Here is a 22,592-nt window from a genome sequence, read left to right on the forward strand (position 1 = left end):
ACTTAAAAATGTAATTTTTTGGTCTCCACACTTCACATGGCAGCTTTACCTAAATCTTATGATAAAGGTATTTTTTCTTTGTGCTAGTAGTTGTTAAATGGCATTGGGGGTGTTGTGGTATACCACCACATCCACCAGGGGGCGGTGTTGTGGGGATCTTTAATACTTCCCAACAACAAAAGAAGAAAAAGTCACCTGACTCAAGCAGGAAGTGAAACGTATTTTCTCCGGGGGTTAACGGATACGTATTAAGACTTTTATCCATCGCATGTAATTGCTGCAGCGGCGTAATTTAGAGGATTATCAGCATGAAGGGATTGTTCTGCCGAGCCGGGGCGAGCGATGCTGAGCACAAGTTCGTCATTCAGGAAACTGTGAGTTCATCTCCAACACTGCGACTCGACGTCAACAATGTAGTGGTTTTCTCATCAAGCGTCATGTAAATAAAACAATCTGCACTCTATAATCATTCTATGCATATTAATTTCATGTTATTTATAGAATTGCACATTTTGTATGACTTTTAAGGTGAATTTTTCAAATAAGCCCATTCCTGCACTGTGATATTATCTCTTTTGTTCTTTTTTCATTTTTAATGTCGCCCTCACAATCAGTATTTTTGTGGCTCTCTATTAAAAATCGATTTCTCTTTGTGTTTCCCCCTCCAGACCCTCCCAGATGTTTTGGGCGGCCACCAGGTCAGAGTCCAGGTGAAGGCATGTGGACTCAGCCCGCTGGACCTCAAGGTACCGCAACCACAAACGTTGTGACCGAAGAACCGATATCCAGGACAAATGAAAGTAGTGTCGCCCTGTTTAAGAATTCATGGTGGTACAATAGGGCTGCACGGTGTGGCCAAAAATCCATATCACGGTGTTAAGAAACATTCTGACGGTATCTCGGTACATCACGGTATTGCTTTTTAAAGTAAACACATTCATTCATTGACCCCGAAACGACAACGGCTAAAAATGAAAACTTCCGTGTTATGGTATAACACCGGTGTGAACGGCATGTGAGAGACGTTCATACCGTAAGCTGATCCTCTGCTCACATCTGTCCAGCTGCTCGATGACATCGGCGTCCGGAGAGATCTGAATCCTGTCGGCAGGGAGGTGGCGGGAGTCGTGCTGCAAGGTCGGCATCATCCTGACACGTCTGATGGTTTAAAGGTTATTCGGACCTTTGCACAACAGTGCTTAACTTATGCTTAACTTTTAAATTTTGTTTTCCCCCGCAGTGGGCGCCCAAGTCTCTTTCTTCCACCCAGATGACGAGGTTGTAGGTAAGAGACATTTATATTTGATCTACAGTGTGTCGACGGTGGTGACAATTATTAGATGTATTTGCAATATCTGTTGACTCATAATGTACAAAAGCTAGAACTGGGTATCATTGCCTCTCATGGTGTTCCATGAGTTCCACATACAATATGTATATGTTAGTAAGTAAGGTTAGGTACATTTGAACAAAAGCAGTTGCAGCTTTCCATCTTAGTCAAATGAAATGAAGATAAAAAGGTCATTGACTCAGTAAAATTTAAGTTTGACTTCCTGTTCCAGGTATTCTGCCTCTGGACTCTCCTTATTCTGGACTCTGCGGTGCCATTGACATCGATGAACACTATTTAGGTATCTCAAACGCACGCACACACACACCAATGCAGGTCACATAACATGCACTTTGTGTGTGCAAGGAGCATCTTCCATTATCATCCAAACACAAATTCTCACAAAACAGTCATTCAATATGTGAATTTAGTCCCAACATTTTCACGTTCCAGTTAATAAAGAGCTGTGTAATCGTGTTTTCCTCAGTCCAGAAGCCGGAGAAGGTGAGCTCCGCGTGTGCCGCCGGCGCTCTGCGCGACGCCCTCTGCGCGTACACCGCCCTGCACACACACGCTCGCGTGGCGGCGGGACACACGCTGCTGGTCATGGACGGCGCCAGCGTACGTGAGAACAGTGGGGAACCAGGACGGTGTAAACGGGTACAACATGAGAGTCGAATGTGACGTTCCCCGTCTCTGCTCCCTCTTCAGTCTTTCGGGCTCATGTGCATCCAGTTGGCTTGTTATCACGGCGTGAAGGTTTTCACCACGTCGCACTCGCCGCAGCAGCACGCCTTCCTGGAGCAGCTGCGGCCCAGCGTCGGTAAGCACCCCTGCAGGCTGTCAACCCAATCTTCACGGAGTGAATGTGACATGATTTTAAAAGGCATTTCAGTCTCTTTCAACCCTTTTTCTTTTATAATATTTGGGTCTTTTTGCTGTCTTCTTCTGCTCTTTTCTCCGCTCTGTCTTCTTTTACTCAGGGGTCCCGGATCCTTTAGTAGGTGAGATCTGATTAATCAATACGAGCGGCAGGTGTGTTGCTTTGTGTGTCCCTCTGAATCCATTTGGTAATCACCACAGTTGGTACATTGGATGTATGGTTTTTGGCATGAAGCCTTGCGTGTATTTATTTGTTTTAATTTTTTATGAGCCAGATTGAGTTGTGGGATAAAGTCGCCGTGTCTCTTGTGTGTCAAAGCCAAAGTTATCCCGGTGTTTAACGGGCCGTCGGACCTGCTGCCGGCGGTCGAGGAGGAGACGGGGGGACTGGGAGTGGACATCGTCATCGACTCCGGAGGTAAACGTGTTCCATTTGATGTCTGATTCACACTTAGGAACATGTGAACGAGTCAGCGGTGTAACACCTCTGTCTTTGTGTGTGTGTAGTGCGTCTGCATGAGGAAGAGTCAGAGGAGACAAAACTCCTACCACATAAACATGACGTCATCAGTGTGCTGGGAGTGGGGGGGCACTGGGTCACATCCCAAAAAGACCTCCAGGTGAGTCGCGGCCGCGTCCTACAGCGACGTGATACAGATATTTAAATAGAGACAAATCTATAAAATTATTTTTTTAACTGTCCTAGTCGTCACGGTTGTGTTTTTTCAGTTGGATCCTCCAGATAGCAGATCGCTGTACCTTAAATCGGCCTCCTTGTCTTTCCTCAACCATGAAGTGTGGACGGCATCGTCGGCTCAGCAAGGCAGATACCTGCGTATCCTTGTGTGTGTGTGTGTGTGTGTGTGTGATGTAAAACATGCACGTGGTCAGGTCGTTAACGTCCCTCCTTGACAGGCTCCTGTCAGATATTCTCAAAGACATCGTGGAGAAGATGTCCGCAGGAGTTCTCAGGTAACTCTCACAGATCAGCTGTTTTCTATCCAGGAATAGTTAAATGTGAGAACAAATTCCAGATGTGTTTAACCCAGAGGATCATTTTGTTTGAGGTAAATCAATTTCCTGAGTAGCTCTAGTTTAAATCATGAATAAGGGGCTGGGAGGCGGAGTTAGATAAAATACTTGTGCGCTTCGTCCTATATCAGCCCAGGGAAGCGGGTAATTTGGAACCTTTTTGGCTTCATGCTTTACAGCTTTCCTTGGTCTGGACAGAGCCTCCTCTTCCTCCTCCTCCTCCGCTGTAAGCATTTCTCTCTGTAACTCACTGTGGTTTAACTTAAAGCTGTCCGTTTTCAACCCGTCTCTCCAGACCTCTGCCCGAGGAGGCGGTCCCTCTCTATGAAGCCACGGTCGCCATGGAGACTGTCCAACGTCACCAGAAGAAAAAGGCCGTTGTCAAACTGTGACGCGAAAAACACTCTAATGATTTTGACAGAGTTCCTTTTAGGGGCCCGGAGACCCTTCGCAGCATCAGGACCGCGAGGCCCTCACATTAACACTTGTGGTATAGAGGGTCCAAGGTCACCTTCACCGACTCGACTTAGAGCCGCTTCCTCGGGTTCTACCCAACGAGCCACAGTGTTTCCTGCAAACACACACTGCTGAATGTCAGATTTCACAGCACAGACTTCAACTAACGGCAGTCAGATTTCTTTGAGAATCCGCTTTATTTGACTCAATTAATACACATTTTATCAAACATAGATGACTGAAGTCTTTTTGGTGTAAATACAGCGACCTTTTTAAGTTTACGAATTGACGATGTAAAATAAATCTAAGTGTCATGTGACCTGTGTACTGTTGTTGCAGTTGTTGTTTTCTCGCTAAAGAAAAAACTTCAAACCAAATTCCTGAATGGAAATAATCGTGAAATGTACTGTCACTTTAAATCATAAAATAAACAAAACCGAGTCGTGTTAGTGACCCATGTGTCGTTCTGTGATGGTGGTGACCACATCCTCACCGGCTCACCTACGGAATCGATCCGGTGACCCTCTGGTCCCAGGAGGCGGGCTGCTGCTGTGTTTGTCGACTAACAGCAAATTTTAACACTATGCACAGACTGAATTCCTTGATTCCTTTCCTCGCCTCCTCAACTCGCGTCTTAAGTCTCCCAGGAGGAAAACAGAGGAGAGTTTAACCAAATAAGAAATCCTTTCCTCGGAGCAGCCGTTTCAGGCAGAGTGGCCACGCCGCCAATCGCAGCGATGTATCCTCACTTACTGCTCCTTGAGGAACCGTGTCCTGAGGCGGAGGAGCAGCCAGGAGCCTCTGACTCCGCTCCTTGTGGCGACCGGCATCAACCAGACGTCATCTCGCGTCAGGTTGGCATGGCAACGGTTCGCCCGACTCTCCCGGCGGGCCGTCCAGCGCCTCAAGACAGCTTCCCAGGATGCACCTCTCCTCCTGTCGCAGGGACTGGACCACGTGGAGCTGCTCCCTGACCCGCTGGTCGCTCCGTCCAAGGAGACCGGAGATCTGAACACAGGCAGCACGCCGGGTCCATTAACAACAACCAACCCGGGGGACGGTTCGCTGCTGGGTGGAGTGCGTTTTTGTGCACACACACACACACACACACACCTTGTCCAGAGCTGTGTGGGTGTCTCGAAGGAGTCGCTGACACAGCGTCTTGGCCGTCCGGGCGCTCCACGCCTCTCTCTCCTCACACAGCACCTGGCCGAGCAACACCGCCTTCCAGTGGTTGCTATGGAAACGGACACACGTCCAATAAGGCCGATAAATCGTTTAATCGCTGACAAACTCACCAGTGACACTAAAAGTAGATTCTAGAGCGGTGCAGCTTCCCTTTTGCACAGATATACACATTCTGTGTGTGTGTGTGTGTGTGTGTGTGTGTGTGTGTGTGTGTGTGGTCTTACTACAGTGTTTGTGGCAGAGACAACAGCCTGAGAGCCGTCATCAGCCTCCAACTGGGACCGTCACTGGACACGGTGAGGTTACTGAGAGGGCAGTTAAAAGCTGGAGTTACTTTAAATAAAATGATTTCTATGCAGTATCTCTCATGATTTCTCTCACAAAGGAAATAATAACAACGTAAATGCCTTACTGAAGGAAATTGTTCTCCTTGAGAAACTTGATCTTCCGATCCAAACCCCTGTCGCCTCTCAATACGTCACAGAGGAGATCTGAGGGCACAGAGTACAGACTTGGGACCACGGTGTCGTAAACGGTTCACTGAACCACAACTGCAGAAACAACGTTCACAAAGCGACGGGAACGTAAGCCTGTGTGACCGCGCCTCCCCCCCCCCCCGAGAGCTCACGTGCCCCACCTGCCTCCACGTAGACCACGCTGTTGGGGTTGCAGGCGGCGACGAAGCCGTACTCCAGCATCAGCCGCTGGTTGTCGTGGGAACCGTAGTTGATGAAGGCCTGGCGGTGGCGCGGCGTCCCGCCGACGCTCCTGATTTCGTAGCACCTGGTCACGTCGTTGAAGCTCGCTTCCACCTGCGGGGGGAAATTCACGAGACGAGGTGGGAACGGACTGTCGACCGCACGCCTTCACTGTTGTCGGAAGGTCACCTGCACGTCAGGGCGGTGGTTGAGAAGGTCCAGGAAAGGAGCCAGAGCGTAGACGTCCTCACCGCAGAGGGAGGGGTTGGACGGGCGGGACATGAAGACGGAGCGCGTGTTGACGCTGCACCACGCCCACCTGCAGGAGGAGGAGGAGGAAGCGGAAGGTCACGGCCGCCTGGAAACATTTTCACTTTTTTTTTCACATTTTCCACTTTTAGGCGTGTGAGTTTGTACCGCAGCGCTTCGTACGTCAGCACCTCGTCCGCGGGCCGACTCAGGATCGGCTGCAGGGACCTGCACCCAAAATAAATCCCTTACAGCTCGGTTCACTTATTTTGAAGCACATGTATTGGTCTGTATTTAAGGCCGCATTTTTTGATTGGCACGTTGGAATAAAGGGCTGCATGGAGGGGCAAAGAGCATCTGAAAGCAAAGGGTCAAGTGTGGGAATCACGTGACACAGCGAGCGGACGCCGCCCCGCGGCTCGACGCCGCCCCGCCTTCAGCGCCGAAGGTCACCTGAAAAAGTCCCGATGGGACGAGTGGATTTCTCGCACCGCCTCCCTCTGCTCCAGAGCCCGCCGCCGCGCGCCGCTCGGCAGGGCGGCCACCGCGTTGTCGGCGAAGTAGGCGGGGCAGGTGTAGGCGGCGGGCAGCACGTCGATGTAGGGGAACCAATCGGAGGCCTCGCCCAGGTGGCGCTCGCACACCAGGAAGACGCAGAGCGCCGCCAGGGGAGAGAGGCGGGGCTTCCAGCTGGGGAGAGACGAGCAGCGACCTCTGAGTCCGCCTCAAAGAATCCTCATGGTGTCTTTAATGAATTTAGCTCATCGGTGGCGTCGGATTTACAGATTTCCTACACAGCGCTGTATTCTAATTCTACACATAACATTGCAGTGATATGAGTGCAGCTGTGATCTTTATCCGACACAAAGGCCATGGTAATTACATCGTTATTAACAGGTAAGGGATACGGTTTGCTGACTCGTGGTGACACATTTCTGAGAAAAGTGTGAGAAATCAGAAAAGAGGTGACCGCATGCGTCTTAAAATAATGTAAAAACTACCACATAAATGACCTCAGGGTTTCAAAAAAAAAAAAAAAAAAAAGTTGAGTAAATCCTGTTTGGAGTCACGTAGGCGGAGATTAAATAGTTGCTGATTCATGGCGACAATGCGTCTCACATTGGATGCATGACACATTGGAGCTTTAAAGATCGCATTGCATTTCATTTAATGGCGACTAGTTATTCTGTCCACATTCCGATATTCCAAATGGTTGATTAGTGAATCGGAGTTCACCTCTTGATGTACTGTCCCAGGTAGCTGTGCAGAACAGTAGAGGTCGTGAGGAGACACGATTCTGGCAGAGAAAGGACCAGCTGGCCGGGCTGAGGGAAGACCGGAGACAAAGAGACGGACCTTAACGCTCACAAAAAGCACATCAAACCAAACATCAGGGGTATTATCGGCGTGACTGGTTGAATTGAGGTGTCTGATTGGATGTTTGTTTAGTGAAAGATGGGAAAGATGAAGCAGGCCACCTCTAAAAAAAGGAAATGTATTCATTCTGTGATTGTTAACATAGACATTGAGTTAATTACTATTAATATAAACCGCACAAACAGGTGCAGACTTCATCTTTACCTTTATTCCTCTGACAGCTTGAAGTCCTCTCCCCGTGTCTGTGACAACAAGAAGCAGCAAACGTGAACTTTAAGGTCAGAAGAAGTCCCATCAGTCGGATTATTACACACAGGTGGAGTGCGGTTAAAGGCCCGGTGAGCAGGTTTACTACAACAGCGACGTCGGATTCGTACCAGCGAAGAGCGCCGGCCGCAGCGTCGTCGAGGTGAACCCCCGCTGGTGAAGAAACTTCATGAGCCTCACGTAGGGCAGCTGATGACACATCGAGACTGAGGAGACACGGGACACATCTGTGTTGAAACAGCTGGCAGCAGAGGCGACAATACAACTGATTTAGGAGGATTGGTTCGTACCCGACTGGACGGCGCTCTCTCGTCTCTGCCTCCGCTTCCTCGCCGCTCGTCCCGCGCGATGGCCGCGGCCCCCCATGACCCCCACCTGGACCACAAACACACACACACACACACACACACACACGGAGTCGTGCAATCCAACACCGCGGTACTCACAACTCGTCTAACACATTGACTCCATAACTCGCTTATAAAATTGGATAATTGATCTACATGATAATTATAAATATCACCAAGGCTATGGGGCGCCGTTTGTAAAATGTTGCACGTTCTAAAATCCTGCGCAGTTTTCGTACATTTAGCGTTATCATATGAATAAAAAAAGCAGGACAATATTCACATGTCACTTTTTCAAACATTTAGAGACAAAATCATGTAAATACATGCAACAACTTTTCCAAGTACAATGTTTGGCAGTAACAAAAAGTTGTTAAATAATATAAATATTAAATGTAAATATAAGTGTTAAATGTAAATCTAAATGTTAAATCTATATCTAAATGTTAAATCTATATCTAAATGTTAAATCTAAATATTAAATCTAAATCTAAATGTTAAATCTAAATCTAAATGTTAAATCTATATCTAAATGTTAAATCTATATCTAAATGTTAAATCTATATCTAAATGTTAAATCTAAATCTAAATGTTAAATCTAAATCTAAATGTTAAATCTATATCTAAATGTTAAATCTATATCTAAATGTTAAATCTAAATCTAAATGTTAAATCTATATCTAAATGTTAAATCTAAATGTAAATCTAAATGTTGAGTTGACATGTTAGACTCGAGGATCGAACATTCCCATATTTACGGTAATTGTGTTCCCGTTGTGTAACAACGCATGGAGAAAGCGCGGTATTTTAGTCACTTCATGCTGCAAGGCAAGATGGCCAGTCCTGAACTAGCCCTTGTCATAGAGCGAGCTGTTGCAGCTGGCGTTAGGGCGGCCCTCCAAGACCGACCGACGCCTACACCAGGAACAAGTCTCGTCGCAACAGACACCACATCATTGCCGTCGGTAAGTTCGTAAATACGGTTGTTTTTTAAGGGGGAAGGGTAGCTAGCAAGCTAACTATGCTAGCTAGCTAATTCTCCAATTAGCCATGTTGAAGCCTACAAAGCTACCACAGGGATTAATGGCAGGTCTTGACATTAGCACCCGCCAAATGCAGATACATTTCGGCTGCGGCGGGTAAAGCGGTCGCTCCCGTTAGCCACTTTGATGGGTGGAATTCTATATATCTCCGTGTACTTGTTATACGGACTGTCTCGTGTTCAGTGTGTTACGTCTAAGATATTATGTCCCTTAAAATGCTGCCGTAGGGGAAAACGGGTGGTTATAGGCAAAAGGGTGTTGGTACTGTGTCATGAGTGCATCCTCCACCAGCCCAGAATGCTCTGTTACTTTGGTGGCAGCGATGGTTCATGTGCACCGACTACGGCCCGCCTCGACTAAGTGACGCGTCGGCATCTATGCGCCTCCTCGGTTTAGCTTAGCTCTTTCAGATTAGCTAGTAGGCTGAATCCACTTCTGAGAGCTATGCGCCGCCGGAACCAGGCGTAGAGATGAAGACCCGTTTAACAGCTCATGGCTATTCGGCAGATGGTCGGCCAGCTGAGATCCATATTGACCTGCCTGCGCCGTTTTCTAAAATAATAAACTCATTGTAGGGTTGTCAAGCCTCACGCATTATCCGTGAGACACACGCATTTCAACCACCTCACACGCCACACTTTGATAAGGACACGCCAAACAAGTTGTCCTGCTAACGTTGATGCTGCGCACGTATCATTTTCCCCTCGGCGTACGCTCGTTACTAGGCAACATACAGCGCGAACACACGTGTCCGGTGGATGCTTTTGATGAAACAAGGCGCATTTAACATTTAGTGACTGTACATATACGAGTTTTTTCTTGATTTGGCTGTTGCTGATTATTTTAACGGAACTGACAACCCGGTTCATAAATTAGACCAATTAATAAAATGTATGCAATACTGCATACTAAAAATAAAAACTCTACCTAGTCAACTAATGACGTGCCTGTGTCGATAGCAAATGTTATTATTTGGAGCACTGCATTAATGTGATGTTTTAATTTCTTTAGGTATCAGCAGTGATTTCATCACCAAGTACAGCGACCACATCACAGAGATTGGTAGGTTTTGAATTCATGAGAGACCTGGTACCAAGCCTGTTATGTTGTTATCAAAACCTCCTCCATCTTTTCACCAAATTCAAGACCTGTCATTTTTTGTAAGCGTGTTTTTTAGTCGTTTTCAAACGAGGTCCTGCGGGTACCATTGAGTAGTATGTAGCTGCAATTGCAAATCTATGAATTATCTAGGTCATATCTTGTCGGAAATGTTGCATTCATACATTTGCAAGAGTCAATTGCCCATATACATTAAGTTAATTTTTCAAGTTAGATAGAGAATGTTTGTTTCTGTTCAGTCACAATTGAAATTGTTTAAACACGGTTGTTGGAACTTAAATCTTTTGGTATCTTAAGTAAAAAGTGAATGACTGTAATTCAAAGCTGTATTATGTTTCAAGTATCCACTTTGCTGTTCTTCCAGGATGGTAACCTTGGACAGCAGAGCTACATTTCCAAACAAGATATCGAAAATGTGCTGTCATTAAAGACCACACTGACAGAAGTTGCTTCCATCCTCTGCATTTCCAGACCAACCCTGTACAAACTTATGAGGGAGCACAACATCTCAAGAACAAAGTTTGTACAATTTAGTGATGAGGAATTAGATTCTGCAGTATCTCAGATTAAAGCAGAACATCCTCATGTGGGAGAGGTCATGCTTAATGGACATATGCGTTCAAGGGACATTGTGGTGCAAAGAAAGAGGTTAAGAGAGTCAATTAAAAGGGTTGATTCTGGGGGTGTTGAGTCCAGGCGGAGAACAACGATATCCAGGCGTGTTTATTCTGTGCCATGTCCAAATTTTATCTGGCACCTGGATGGTAACCATAAACTGATAAGATGGAAATTAGTTGTACATGGTGCAATGGACGGCTACAGTAGGATGCTCATGTTTCTCCAGTGCTCTAACAACAATCGGTCTGAAACCGTTAAACAGCTTTTCACTACAGCAATAAGACAGTTTGGCAGACCTCTGCATATCAGAACTGACTTGGGGGGAGAGAATGTTCTTGTTTGGGAGGATATGCGGGAAAGCAGAGGAGAAGAATCTGTTTTAACAGGAAGCTCTGTACATAACCAGCGCATTGAACGTTTTAACAGGGACTTAAATAATAATTGCAGTCATGTCTACTCACCCATTTTTTATGAACTGGAGTCAATGAATGTGCTAGACTTGGACAATGAAACAGATATATTTGCTCTTCATTATGATCAGTCTGCTTATTTTCTACTGTTACTTGTTTGGTTCCCCTCGGGTATTGAAGTTGTGTCATGTGTTCCCTGTCTGGTCGTCATCTAAAGTCTGTTAAGTGCCCATGTGGGATAAGTTTTGATTTGTTTTGTTTTTCCTTCTCTTGATGGAATTTTGAATTAATTTAACCCTTTTTGGAATCATTATTTTTCAGATACTTTGAGTGTAACCTTAATAAAAAAAAAAGTTTCTGCTCACATCTAGTCTTTATTTGGATCATATCCTACAAAACCATCACAGCAACATTTGTAGGTTATCCTAAACATTGTAAAGTTAACTATAGCCACTGGAACATAAATATACAATGCAGTTGACAGGTCAGTAGTCGAAACACACTTAAACCATGTGTGACAATGAGCCGTCACTACAAGTTTCCTTAAATGGTGCTAAACAAGGCTCCATTCATCAGGGCCACCACAAAGCAGTACTCAAATTCATCATCATCAGCCATGTTTTTGGCATTGACAAATATGAGAAGCTCATTTGAGCAGGTGTGCGCAACCGGATGACGCTTAATCTCGTCATGAATGAAGACGATTTTGGGATTTGGCTGGAATCCAACAGCTGGAATTTTGCTGCTCCCTGTTGCAAAAGCCAGGATGTGACCGAGGCCCAAGTTCTGAACGAAGTCCTTCTCTTCTTCAGTCAGTGTTCTGGCCCCAAGGATTTCACCAAGCTCTTTATCTTAAGAAAACAAAACAACCCACATATGAGAACAACATTATTGCAGCTTCAAAATAATTAGCACACGGTCTCTACAGACACAAGTGGCATGAAGTGAAGAGTGCATGTGCCCACTTACTCTCCACACACTGGAGAAATTCTCTGAACTTTACAACCATGAGCTCCTCTTTTGGCCTTTTGTCGCTGCCCAGGACAGAGTAGCTTGGCTTTAAGAGGCAAGCAAGAACTTCTGCTGTGACCTCATCTCTCTTCTCAGGCATGTCAAGAAAGATTCTCATGCTACGATGTTCCCTCAGAAGTGGAAGTACCTTTCGGGGGGAAGAAAGGAACCATGGGAATAGTTTTTGTTGCAGAACTAGCTGTTGTGTACACCATGGTTGATGTTTGTCCCATAAGTAATACATTACTTTCACTTACTCCATAGTAGGATAGACCATCCATCAGTTGATTGAAGCAACTTTGTTGATGCAAGATGACATGATACAATGTTGCATTCCTAATAAATTCATTTCTTCTGTCCATGGTGACTGGGTTTGGAAGACCCTCAATCTGAAATCTCCATGTGTCACAGCAGTCCAGCGCTTCCTCTAGCTCATCCACTGTGCTTGCTTGTTTGACCTGAAGATGAGATCAATTGCAGAATTTACTATTTAAAAAAACTTTAGAAATTACCTTTTCATGTAACAGCAAACTCAGGAAACAAGATAAGGCCCACATTACCATGGACATTCCAAGAAACAGACAACAGTTGAATCTGTATCCCATGCATATTAAAGCATAATTGGTTTTATACTAATACCTTCTTCAGAGAATCCCTTAACTCCGCGTCAGCTATGTCATCAGGAGTGACACGTACTTGCAGGATATCTTCAGTCACAATGTAGTCCACTACATGTGGTGCAAGGAATGCTGGTGGTTCACCACCTTGGACTATTATGGTAGACATCATCTTTCCAATGGTTCTGTACACTCCGTTTTGCACATGAGCTATGTTCAGCTTTGGAGTAAACCCGTTGGGAGACTCTGAGGAAAAGAAAAACAAACATAACAGCATTATACAACAAAATCAGCTCACCAGGTCAACTGGCATGCATGCTACTTTAAAAACATTTTAAAGACTGTTCAAGTTCAAACAAGCATCGGAGGAATATATTAACTAGTGTCAGTGGCCACCACTGTTCACACATTGCCCCCACAATTCAGTGGCTGGAATTGGAGTAAAGGTGTAGGAAACTAAAATCTTAAAGCTGCAGTGCGTAGGATTTAGTGGAAACTATTGGTGAGGTTTCACAAACGTTGGTGGCCTTTTGGCAAATCCTCAATGCACTGTATGTGTGTGTAAAACCACACACGTACAGTGAAAAATCCTGTAAAGTCCTCAAGAAACACCATCTCAATCGTGTGGCAACGTCAAACTGTGGGAATATTTCTCAAATGCAGGAACTGGAAACTTTAGGTATGGTGAGTGGAATTACAATCTACACAAAATAAGGATTTCCTAGACACGGATATTTTACCTTCAAATGCTCCACTGCCTTGGAAGATAGCCCTCACAAGCAAACGAAAGAACTCTCGTCGTGGCCCTCCCAAATCTTCAGCATCTTCCTCCATTTCATCACTTGCAAACGTGACATAAAGCATTCCAGAGCTCTCTGAAAATCTGGGTCTGTTGAATTGCCGAAAGGCAGTGGTCCAAACATTACTCCGGCTTATGAAGATTGGTCTCGGCGTTGGGGTAACAACCATTTCGGCATGTGCTTTCAGAATTCCAGTTATCTCTTCTCTGGTCAAAACTTCTGAAGACCTTGAAACCAAAACAAACTGAATATAAATAGGATATTTGTCACAGTGTTTTATAGCCTTGTGTACTTAATCCATTTAGAAAATCTGTGTTGCACAATTAAACTAAATACATAGTACTTTGGATAGAAATACGGTGTTAATTATTATAGAGGCACGTTCAATGTGATTTACTACATAAATGGAATAACTAGACAGGAAAATATGAATAATAGTTTGGATAGTATTGTTTAAAGATAATTCAACAGCACTGCATATAATACAAGACATTTTTTTATGAAAAATATACCTTGAATCAAGCAAGACCGACTCTTCCAAAAGACTGCGTCTTATGGCCTCATCCACAGCTTCATCTTCCTCATAATCCACAGGGCTGAAACAGGTGCATTGTTAAATAGTGGGAAATAATTGAAACAATTATTGAACTACTGGAAAAAAAAACATGTTTAACATGCAGTGTAATTTCGTAGATTAAATACTAGATAATATATTTGTAAAGGCAATATTATTATATAGTGAACATGCAGACATATACATATCACTGCAACATTTTATTGAACACAAAAAAGTACCGTACAAAAAATCTGCAAAGTGATTAGGGATCACATGTGCATCCAGCCTTCCAGTCTGTCCTTCCCTTCCCCACTCTGCCTGAGCTCTGGACTCTGCCTGCTGATCTGCCTGGGATCTGGACTCTGCCTGCTGATCTGTATGGGATCTGGACTCTGTATGGGATCTGGACTCTGCCTGCTGATCTGTATGGGATCTGGACTCTGCCTGCTGATCTGTATGGGATCTGGACTCTGTATGGGATCTGGACTCTGCCTGCTGATCTGTATGGGCTCTGGACTCTGCCTGCTGATCTCTTCCTTGAGTTTCCATCAGGGATGTACACAATGCCTCTCCCCGAGTCACTGAATGATAAAAAACACTTAGTCTCCCTTCAGATACAAGTCTCACTTCTTGTAATAGCACAAAAACATTGACCAACCTCTCCTTCTCCGTGGTGCAGGATCTTCAAAGTCACTGTCATCAGACACTGCTATAAATTCCTCCTGAGCAGAAAGAGGGTTGTTTACCATTAGCCAAAAAAGTTATTTCATATGTTTTTTATTTTTAATAATCAGATTTATTTCACTTCATGCAAACATTGACACACTGTGTGGGCCTAATATCTTAGAATATAGCAGGGACATACCTGAATATAAACTGTAATACCTCTTATATTACATATTTATGTAAATCAAAAAGAATAATAACTATACAAAAGATTGGAAGAGAAAAATGTTTACCTCGGCAGGTCTCTGCATTCCTGCTAAAATGTACAGGCATGTGTTTGAGCAGATGGACGCAACTTCTTTTCCTCCCCATGGAAAAGAGTTGGTGACCTTGGGTTTCATCAGTTTTTTACATCCCTTTATGGTGCATAAATATTCAAATGGGAATTCCTGGTTCTCCGACAATCCGAACGTGGCTCTAAAGATGGCTGTTATTTCCAATTTTAATTGGACTTCAGACCACTCGGATGAAAATGATATTTTGCCAATGAGGCCATCTTCCGCTAATTTCGTTCTGGTGTCTCCTCTTGGTATGGAGAAGATTGTGTTTGTCGACCAAGGCAAACACACAATGTCCTTTGTGAATGTTTTGTAAGGTCTTCGTCTTATTAACCCCGGTCTTGCACCACTTCGTTGGGGAAAAGATGGAAGAGGTACCTGTGTTAAGAGTGAACAATTTTAAATATGTGAAATCACAACAGGGTCAATGCCCTAACCTCTTCAGCATCTCTTAACATGCATTGCAGAAAGTTGTGGTGGAAGATTTTGCACAGATAATCGTAAAGTAAGAAACAAAGGCTCTGAGTCAAATATGTCTTTCTCTGTTTATTTCCTTGCAAGGGAGGAAAGGTCACAACAGCTACGTGCTCTGCAGACTGTCAAGAACCTCCTTGCCCCCTAACAGAACGAGGCAGTTCTTATACCTAAGTTCAGTTATCGGTGGCGTCAACAGAAACCTTGACCACCTTGTTGAGTATCTACTGCCAGGATACTGGGGACATCTAATCCATGTCATGACACGTCAGTTGTTTGTCCATGGCCAGTAATTTTATGGTTTTTACTAGGGCTGCAACAACGAATCGATGAAATCGATTAAAATCGATTATTAAAAGCGTTGGCAACGAATTTCATTATCGATTCGTTGTGTCGCGCGACTATTATGTTTGAGTATTAAAAGAAAGTTGCGCGCGCAGAGCTGAGGAAAAAAAAGTTGAGCGCTCGCGCAGCAGAGCGTTGCTAAGAAAAATAAATAAAAAAGAGCAGAGCTGAGGTAAAGGAAAGACCATCGGAGAGACCCGTAATACTGTTCTGAAACATGCGGAGGCAGAGAAACCAATGCGACCTAAATCCTCCCAGGTATTTCACACTGAAATGGGGGGTGCGGGTCCTAGCGGCAACGGGGGGGGGGGGGGGGGGGGGGGTGCTGCGGTTGTCTTTGCAGCGCCAGTAGTTTCACGTTCTAATCGCCGCGCTCGACTTCAAGGTGTAACCTTTATTATTGTTCGGTCTGAAACAGCGCGCCCAGTGACGGGTGGTGCAGCAATATTGTTGTCCGGGTGGAAATCAGGAGAAAGGTCGGTCCGGGATATTTTCGTGAGGGGCTTTGAAATTCGGGAGGGTTGACATGTCTGATTGTAAGATATGCAAAAGCGACATGGCCTGGTACGGGAGCACCACGGCAATGATTCATGATTTTGTGCCTAATATATTTAATTTGGCGGCTGTAAAGTATACATCATGCAATGTGTGTATGTTTTTTGTGTTAGTCCATTTTATTTGCTTACTTAGGGATGTTCAAGGAGCAATCTGTTAGTGCAAAACATATTTAGAAAGTGCACAGTCAGTTCTATTTTTCAATAAAGGGTTGGAAATGAATGTTTTTACATTTTTTATTTTTTTATCCGATTCATCGATTAATCGAACAAATAATCGACAGATGAATCGATTATTAAAATAATCGTTAGTTGCAGCTCTAGTTTTTACCATGTAGTTATTTATGGTGGTCAATCACAGGTTTACTATAATCGGGGCTGCCCCGCAGCCAAAAGGTTTTGATAACAACATAACAGGCTTGGTACCAGGTCTCTCATGAATTCAAAACCTACCGATCTCTGTGATGTGGTCGCTGTACTTGGTGATGAAATCACTGCTGATACCTAAAGAAATTAAAACATCACATTAATGCAGTGCTCCAAATAATAACATTTGCTATCGACACAGGCACGTCATTAGTTGACTAGGTAGAGTTTTTATTTTTAGTATGCAGTATTGCATACATTTTATTAATTGGTCTAATTTATGAACCGGGTTGTCAGTTCCGTTAAAATAATCAGCAACAGCCAAATCAAGAAAAAACTCGTATATGTACAGTCACTAAATGTTAAATGCGCCTTGTTTCATCAAAAGCATCCACCGGACACGTGTGTTCGCGCTGTATGTTGCCTAGTAACGAGCGTACGCCGAGGGGAAAATGATACGTGCGCAGCATCAACGTTAGCAGGACAACTTGTTTGGCGTGTCCTTATCAAAGTGTGGCGTGTGAGGTGGTTGAAATGCGTGTGTCTCACGGATAATGCGTGAGGCTTGACAACCCTACAATGAGTTTATTATTTTAGAAAACGGCGCAGGCAGGTCAATATGGATCTCAGCTGGCCGACCATCTGCCGAATAGCCATGAGCTGTTAAACGGGTCTTCATCTCTACGCCTGGTTCCGGCGGCGCATAGCTCTCAGAAGTGGATTCAGCCTACTAGCTAATCTGAAAGAGCTAAGCTAAACCGAGGAGGCGCATAGATGCCGACGCGTCACTTAGTCGAGGCGGGCCGTAGTCGGTGCACATGAACCATCGCTGCCACCAAAGTAACAGAGCATTCTGGGCTGGTGGAGGATGCACTCATGACACAGTACCAACACCCTTTTGCCTATAACCACCCGTTTTCCCCTACGGCAGCATTTTAAGGGACATAATATCTTAGACGTAACACACTGAACACGAGACAGTCCGTATAACAAGTACACGGAGATATATAGAATTCCACCCATCAAAGTGGCTAACGGGAGCGACCGCTTTACCCGCCGCAGCCGAAATGTATCTGCATTTGGCGGGTGCTAATGTCAAGACCTGCCATTAATCCCTGTGGTAGCTTTGTAGGCTTCAACATGGCTAATTGGAGAATTAGCTAGCTAGCATAGTTAGCTTGCTAGCTACCCTTCCCCCTTAAAAAACAACCGTATTTACGAACTTACCGACGGCAATGATGTGGTGTCTGTTGCGACGAGACTTGTTCCTGGTGTAGGCGTCGGTCGGTCTTGGAGGGCCGCCCTAACGCCAGCTGCAACAGCTCGCTCTATGACAAGGGCTAGTTCAGGACTGGCCATCTTGCCTTGCAGCATGAAGTGACTAAAATACCGCGCTTTCTCCATGCGTTGTTACACAACGGGAACACAATTACCGTAAATATGGGAATGTTCGATCCTCGAGTCTAACATGTCAACTCAACATTTAGATTTACATTTAGATTTAACATTTAGATATAGATTTAACATTTAGATTTAGATTTAACATTTAGATATAGATTTAACATTTAGATATAGATTTAACATTTAGATTTAGATTTAACATTTAGATTTAGATTTAACATTTAGATATAGATTTAACATTTAGATATAGATTTAACATTTAGATATAGATTTAACATTTAGATTTAGATTTAACATTTAGATTTAGATTTAATATTTAGATTTAACATTTAGATATAGATTTAACATTTAGATATAGATTTAACATTTAGATTTACATTTAACACTTATATTTACATTTAATATTTATATTATTTAACAACTTTTTGTTACTGCCAAACATTGTACTTGGAAAAGTTGTTGCATGTATTTACATGATTTTGTCTCTAAATGTTTGAAAAAGTGACATGTGAATATTGTCCTGCTTTTTTTATTCATATGATAACGCTAAATGTACGAAAACTGCGCAGGATTTTAGAACGTGCAACATTTTACAAACGGCGCCCCATACAAGGCAGAGATTGTATTCTGCCTGTTTATTCATTTGAACAATAACTGTGTAATATATCCTGCCAAACATTATGATTATCATGATTAAAGAGGGGGTGTAACTGCATCACACTGACAAGTGTTTAATATATATATAAATAAAAATAATATGTTCAAGCTGTTTTACATCGTTGAGTAAACAAACTGAATTCACAATAATCCCTTTAACAGTTTCAGAAATAAATGGATCATCACGGTATTTGAGCAGGGCTGTTGTATTTGGCTGTATCTGTATCGGTGGATGTACCTAATAAGGTTACATAATTATTTATACTTAGGTTTGTATGCTCTCAGTGTAGCCGTTTGATACAATAAATGACAACACAAAGACATACATGGAGCTTTGAATCCCAAATTATTAGCAAACCACGAGCCAAACAATTGTCATCAGATTGTAGGGAGCAATAAACGATCACGATACCTAGATATTCTTCTCATTGGTATGAAGTCCTCGTGCTGCGGGGCCTCCGGTCAAACCCACGTGGTCAAACCCACCCTCCTTGTTTTTTCCGGGTATGCGCAGTGAGGCTGCGCAGCAGACCGCCAGCGCTCCTCCTCCCCTTTTTTAAAAAATTGATTTCTTCTCCCCTTTTCCCCGCAGTTCGGCTTCGTCGTGAACGTCTCTCTCGACTCTGCAGCTCCGTCAGCGCAGGTTTCCCCGGAAGGCTCCAGCACCACCTTAAAAGTAAGAAACCTCCGTCACCTGCCAGCCATTATCGTGCGTTTACTGCAGAGCGGAGGCGCGTGCAGCGTCTGTCTCCTCTGCGGGGTTCGCCAGTGGTTGTTGCGTAACGCTGTCACACCGAAGACTCTTTAAAATGCATTTGTACTTTTGATATCTCCCGATGCTTGATGAGTTCTGAGCTTTGAGTTGCATCACCCGGGCTTTTGGGTTAACCGCCTTGTTGCACAACTCCTCGTAAAAGCACGTTTCACGTTTCCAGGTTTGGATAAACGTCATGCAAGTTCATGCTTGTAAGGCATGACAATGCACTTTCTATCCCAGGATCCGTTTTGGGATATTCTTCATTTAATAGTCTACGATTTACATTGAATACGTTGAATACTAAGTAGTTACTAAGTTACTAAGGCGTCTTGGGCAAAACTTTTAAAAAAGAAAGAAAAAAAACTATTCCAAAAATGCAAGAAACATTAATATAGAAAAAATAAAATACGGTATGTAAAGAAAGAGTTCAATGTTGATTAATGAATATACATTGAGGTTTCCACCTTTAATGTCTTATATCAGAGTAAAACAATGTCATCAAATGTGAGTTCCTGCATCGATAATTCTTATCACTTTTTATACATCACGTTTCGATGGCTTTGACTTTCTGAACTTTTCACCGTGACAAAGCATTTCTCATCCCTTTTGAATCTCGTCCCAGAGGGCGGATTGTTTGGTTTGGATGGAGCTGAGAAGGTCCCACCCTCTCAGGACTGTGTGTTCAGTGTAAACCTTGTGCAGAAAGACATTTGGCATTATTATGAGACGCATTGTCACCATGAATCAGCAAAAATGTAATATCCGCCTACGTGACTCCAAACAGGATTTACTCAACTTTCTTTTTTTTTGAAACCCTGAGGTCATTTATGTGGTAGTTTTTACCTTATTTTAAGACGCATCCGGTCACCTCTTTTCTGATTTCTCACACTTTTCTCAGAAATGTGTCACCACGAGTCAGCAAACCCGTATCCCTTACCTGTTAATAATGATGTAATCACCATGGCCTTTCATGCAGTTCTCCTCTGTGAACAGACATGTCTGTCAAAGTCGCCGTGGTAACGGGCAGCAACAAGGGCATCGGCCTGGCCATCGTCCGGGCGCTCTGCAAGCAGTACCAAGGAGACGTCTACATCACCGCCAGAGACGTGTAGGTAGCTCACCTGGGAACACCTGGCAGGCCTCGCCGGCGCGCCCCGTTCTCGTGAGAGTGAAGTCGTTTTTTTTTTTTCCCTCTCCCTCCAGCGGCCGCGGTCAGGAAGCCGTGGAGTCTCTGGCCTCCGAGGGGCTGAAGCCAAAGTTCCACCAGCTGGACATCAACGACCTGAAGAGCATCAGTGCCGCTGCTGCTTACTTCAAAGAGAAGTACGGAGGGGTGGACGTCCTCGTGAACAACGCCGGGATCGCCTTCAAAGGTGGTGCACGCACACGGTTCTATTAAAAGGTGTCAATGTGGCTGCTAATCGGGCCGAGTAGTGCCGGGATGAAACGCAGACCAGGATCGTCCTCTTCGGTCTTATGTGTTTTTCAAATGAACACAATGTAGCTAAGGCAAATGCAAATGTTTTTAGTCCTACTTAATAAACTACAACCACCAATCGTGAAAAATGAATAGAGTTTGGTAAGAATACAGTGCATTTAAGTTTGTGAATATATTTGTGCTTTGAATGGATCTCGTTCTTGCTCTCAGGGGCGGACACCACCCCGTTTGCGGTGCAGGCGGAGGTGACCCTGAAGACCAACTTCTTCGCCACCAAAGACATGTTGACCCACTTCCTCCCTCTCATCAAAGCCGGAGGTAAAGGAGACCTCCGGGTCTACGAAGAACTGTGTGCGCTTGGCAACAATGAAATCCAACTGTAGCAGGTTGCCACGGTAACGGAGGATAACTCGGTCCATGGTAAGTAATTAAAAGCGTGTGTGTGTGTGTGTGTGTGTTTCAGGGCGCGTGGTGAACGTCTCCAGCTTCGTCGGCGCCCGCACGTTGAACAACTGCGACGCGGCGCTGCAGCAGCGCTTCCGCAGCGAGGACATCACCGAGGAGGAGCTGACGGGACTGATGGAGCAGTTCGTCGCTCAGGCCAAGAAGGGCGAGCACAAGAAAGGCGGCTGGCCCGACACGGCCTACGGGACGTCCAAGACCGGACTCACGGTACCGCTCAAAGGGGGATTTCATGGGATGGGAGCCCCGATCGAAGTGCCGTGGTTACTCATTCGTTGCTCTGTCCTCAGGTCCTGTCCATGATCCATGCTCGCCGTGTGTCCAAAGAGAGACCGAGCGACGGGGTAACTCGAGAAATACGATACATTTTAAAGAAACCGGAATATTTGTAACAAGCTTTCAACAAAACATGAACTGTTCTTTTAACTCTGATGACTTTTTGTCTAAATTCACCGTCATTTCTCTCAGATCCTGGTGAACGCCTGCTGCCCCGGTTGGGTGCGCACCGACATGGCCGGCGACAAGGCCCCCAAGTCCCCGGACGAGGGCGCCATCACCCCCGTGTACCTGGCCCTGCTGCCGCCCGGAGCCACGCAGCCTCACGGCAAGTTCGTCTCCGATAAAGAGGTGCAGCCGTGGTGAAAGGAGGCGAGTCCACCGTCCCGTCGCCACGGGATACGTGGCGTTGCCTCGGCATGCTGTGTGTATTTGGGGGGGGTGTGTGTGTTTGACTTAGTAACCACACCGCATCGCATCAATGCCTTTGCTAAAATAAACATGAAACAACATGAAATATTTTGTTTTTTTTACATGTAAAAGGGAAATCTTTTGCTTAAATGTCGTGATGTCAAAGAAAATGAAATGATTTCATATGAAAAACAAATAAAAAGATATTTTCCCAAATGCTCTTTCATCCAGATGTGTTCTTTATCACTAATGGGACGCATAGTAGTGAGATGTAGCGACACCTAGTGGCTGAGAATTTGTGTTACTTACATTTTTATCTTCAAAGGGGAAAAGCAGTAATTTAGTGGTTAAATTAAATAAAGGTTGTATTTGATGTGCAGCTTAGCTTATCATCCCCTGCTGTAGTAATTCCTATTTATTGCCAATAAAGCCAAGAGAAAATGACAG

General features: G+C 44.5%; 4 protein-coding genes across 7 annotated transcripts; 2 read left to right on the plus strand and 2 right to left on the minus strand.

The window, feature by feature from the left end:
• Window positions 1–162: 162 nt before the first annotated feature.
• cryzl1 (crystallin, zeta (quinone reductase)-like 1) lies at window positions 163–4,133 on the plus strand. Of its 2 annotated transcripts, XM_037465813.2 has the most exons (13): window positions 163–374; window positions 669–746; window positions 1,065–1,137; window positions 1,241–1,285; window positions 1,563–1,631; window positions 1,818–1,951; window positions 2,042–2,153; window positions 2,314–2,334; window positions 2,532–2,630; window positions 2,720–2,832; window positions 2,942–3,047; window positions 3,139–3,184; window positions 3,540–4,133. In XM_037465813.2, the coding sequence occupies exons 1-13, from the start codon at window positions 309–311 to the stop codon at window positions 3,634–3,636; spliced, it is 1,059 nt and encodes a 352-aa protein (XP_037321710.2). In that variant the 5' UTR covers window positions 163–308; the 3' UTR covers window positions 3,637–4,133. The 2 variants fall into 2 exon arrangements, with proteins under 2 accessions (XP_037321710.2, XP_037321711.2); XM_037465814.2 differs by lacking the exon at window positions 2,314–2,334.
• On the minus strand, window positions 4,127–19,341 carry setd4 (SET domain containing 4). Its single transcript, XM_037465812.2, has 13 exons — window positions 19,214–19,341; window positions 7,770–7,854; window positions 7,590–7,685; window positions 7,417–7,454; window positions 7,072–7,160; window positions 6,289–6,525; window positions 6,004–6,063; window positions 5,776–5,905; window positions 5,526–5,700; window positions 5,301–5,379; window positions 5,113–5,193; window positions 4,814–4,937; window positions 4,127–4,708 (listed from the first exon to the last, which is right to left on the minus strand). The coding sequence occupies exons 2-13, from the start codon at window positions 7,843–7,845 to the stop codon at window positions 4,541–4,543; spliced, it is 1,353 nt and encodes a 450-aa protein (XP_037321709.2). The 5' UTR covers window positions 7,846–7,854; window positions 19,214–19,341; the 3' UTR covers window positions 4,127–4,540.
• Window positions 11,092–18,338, minus strand: LOC119227176 (G2/M phase-specific E3 ubiquitin-protein ligase-like). 2 transcript variants are annotated; one of them, XM_062566752.1, is made up of 10 exons: window positions 17,971–18,338; window positions 16,831–16,881; window positions 14,960–15,382; window positions 14,659–14,722; window positions 13,957–14,040; window positions 13,385–13,671; window positions 12,667–12,890; window positions 12,285–12,485; window positions 11,986–12,175; window positions 11,092–11,867 (listed from the first exon to the last, which is right to left on the minus strand). In XM_062566752.1, the coding sequence occupies exons 6-10, from the start codon at window positions 13,611–13,613 to the stop codon at window positions 11,560–11,562; spliced, it is 1,152 nt and encodes a 383-aa protein (XP_062422736.1). In that variant the 5' UTR covers window positions 13,614–13,671; window positions 13,957–14,040; window positions 14,659–14,722; window positions 14,960–15,382; window positions 16,831–16,881; window positions 17,971–18,338; the 3' UTR covers window positions 11,092–11,559. The 2 variants fall into 2 exon arrangements, with proteins under 2 accessions (XP_062422736.1, XP_037341580.2); XM_037485683.2 differs by lacking the exons at window positions 13,957–14,040; window positions 14,659–14,722; window positions 14,960–15,382; window positions 16,831–16,881; window positions 17,971–18,338 and having other exon boundaries at window positions 13,385–13,798.
• cbr1 (carbonyl reductase 1) lies at window positions 19,342–22,361 on the plus strand. 2 transcript variants are annotated; one of them, XM_037465815.2, is made up of 7 exons: window positions 19,342–19,477; window positions 20,552–20,666; window positions 20,762–20,931; window positions 21,207–21,314; window positions 21,460–21,668; window positions 21,749–21,802; window positions 21,927–22,361. In XM_037465815.2, the coding sequence occupies exons 2-7, from the start codon at window positions 20,554–20,556 to the stop codon at window positions 22,098–22,100; spliced, it is 828 nt and encodes a 275-aa protein (XP_037321712.1). In that variant the 5' UTR covers window positions 19,342–19,477; window positions 20,552–20,553; the 3' UTR covers window positions 22,101–22,361. The 2 variants fall into 2 exon arrangements, with proteins under 2 accessions (XP_037321712.1, XP_037321713.1); XM_037465816.2 differs by having other exon boundaries at window positions 19,353–19,477; window positions 20,535–20,666.
• The last annotated feature ends 231 nt before the right edge of the window (window positions 22,362–22,592 follow it).

Source organism: Pungitius pungitius, chromosome 13 (genome assembly GCF_949316345.1).
Source record: "Pungitius pungitius chromosome 13, fPunPun2.1, whole genome shotgun sequence".
Lineage (NCBI taxonomy): Eukaryota > Metazoa > Chordata > Actinopteri > Perciformes > Gasterosteidae > Pungitius > Pungitius pungitius.

Bases quoted from the DNA above. Each gene is read 5' to 3' on its own strand.
- cryzl1 (XM_037465813.2), top strand. From the start codon at position 309: ATGAAGGGATTGTTCTGCCGAGCCGGGGCGAGCGATGCTGAGCACAAG. The intron at 747-1,064 runs GTACCGCAACCA...ACATCTGTCCAG, and splicing joins TCAGCCCGCTGGACCTCAAG to CTGCTCGATGACATCGGCGT. The intron at 1,632-1,817 runs GTATCTCAAACG...TGTTTTCCTCAG, and splicing joins CATCGATGAACACTATTTAG to TCCAGAAGCCGGAGAAGGTG.
- LOC119227176 (XM_062566752.1), bottom strand. From the start codon at position 13,613: ATGGTTGTTACCCCAACGCCGAGACCAATCTTCATAAGCCGGAGTAAT. The intron at 12,891-13,384 runs GTAAAATATCCG...TCTTTTCCTCAG, and splicing joins AGGCAGTGGAGCATTTGAAG to AGTCTCCCAACGGGTTTACT. The intron at 11,868-11,985 runs GTAAGTGGGCAC...TGTTTTCTTAAG, and splicing joins ATTTCTCCAGTGTGTGGAGA to ATAAAGAGCTTGGTGAAATC.
- cbr1 (XM_037465815.2), top strand. From the start codon at position 20,554: ATGTCTGTCAAAGTCGCCGTGGTAACGGGCAGCAACAAGGGCATCGGC. The intron at 20,932-21,206 runs GTGGTGCACGCA...TCTTGCTCTCAG, and splicing joins CGCCGGGATCGCCTTCAAAG to GGGCGGACACCACCCCGTTT. The intron at 21,803-21,926 runs GTAACTCGAGAA...CATTTCTCTCAG, and splicing joins AAGAGAGACCGAGCGACGGG to ATCCTGGTGAACGCCTGCTG.
- setd4 (XM_037465812.2), bottom strand. From the start codon at position 7,845: ATGGGGGGCCGCGGCCATCGCGCGGGACGAGCGGCGAGGAAGCGGAGG. The intron at 7,161-7,416 runs GTAAAGATGAAG...GTCTTCCCTCAG, and splicing joins AAGCTGTCAGAGGAATAAAG to CCCGGCCAGCTGGTCCTTTC. The intron at 5,194-5,300 runs GTAAGGCATTTA...CTGCCCTCTCAG, and splicing joins AAGGAGAACAATTTCCTTCA to TAACCTCACCGTGTCCAGTG.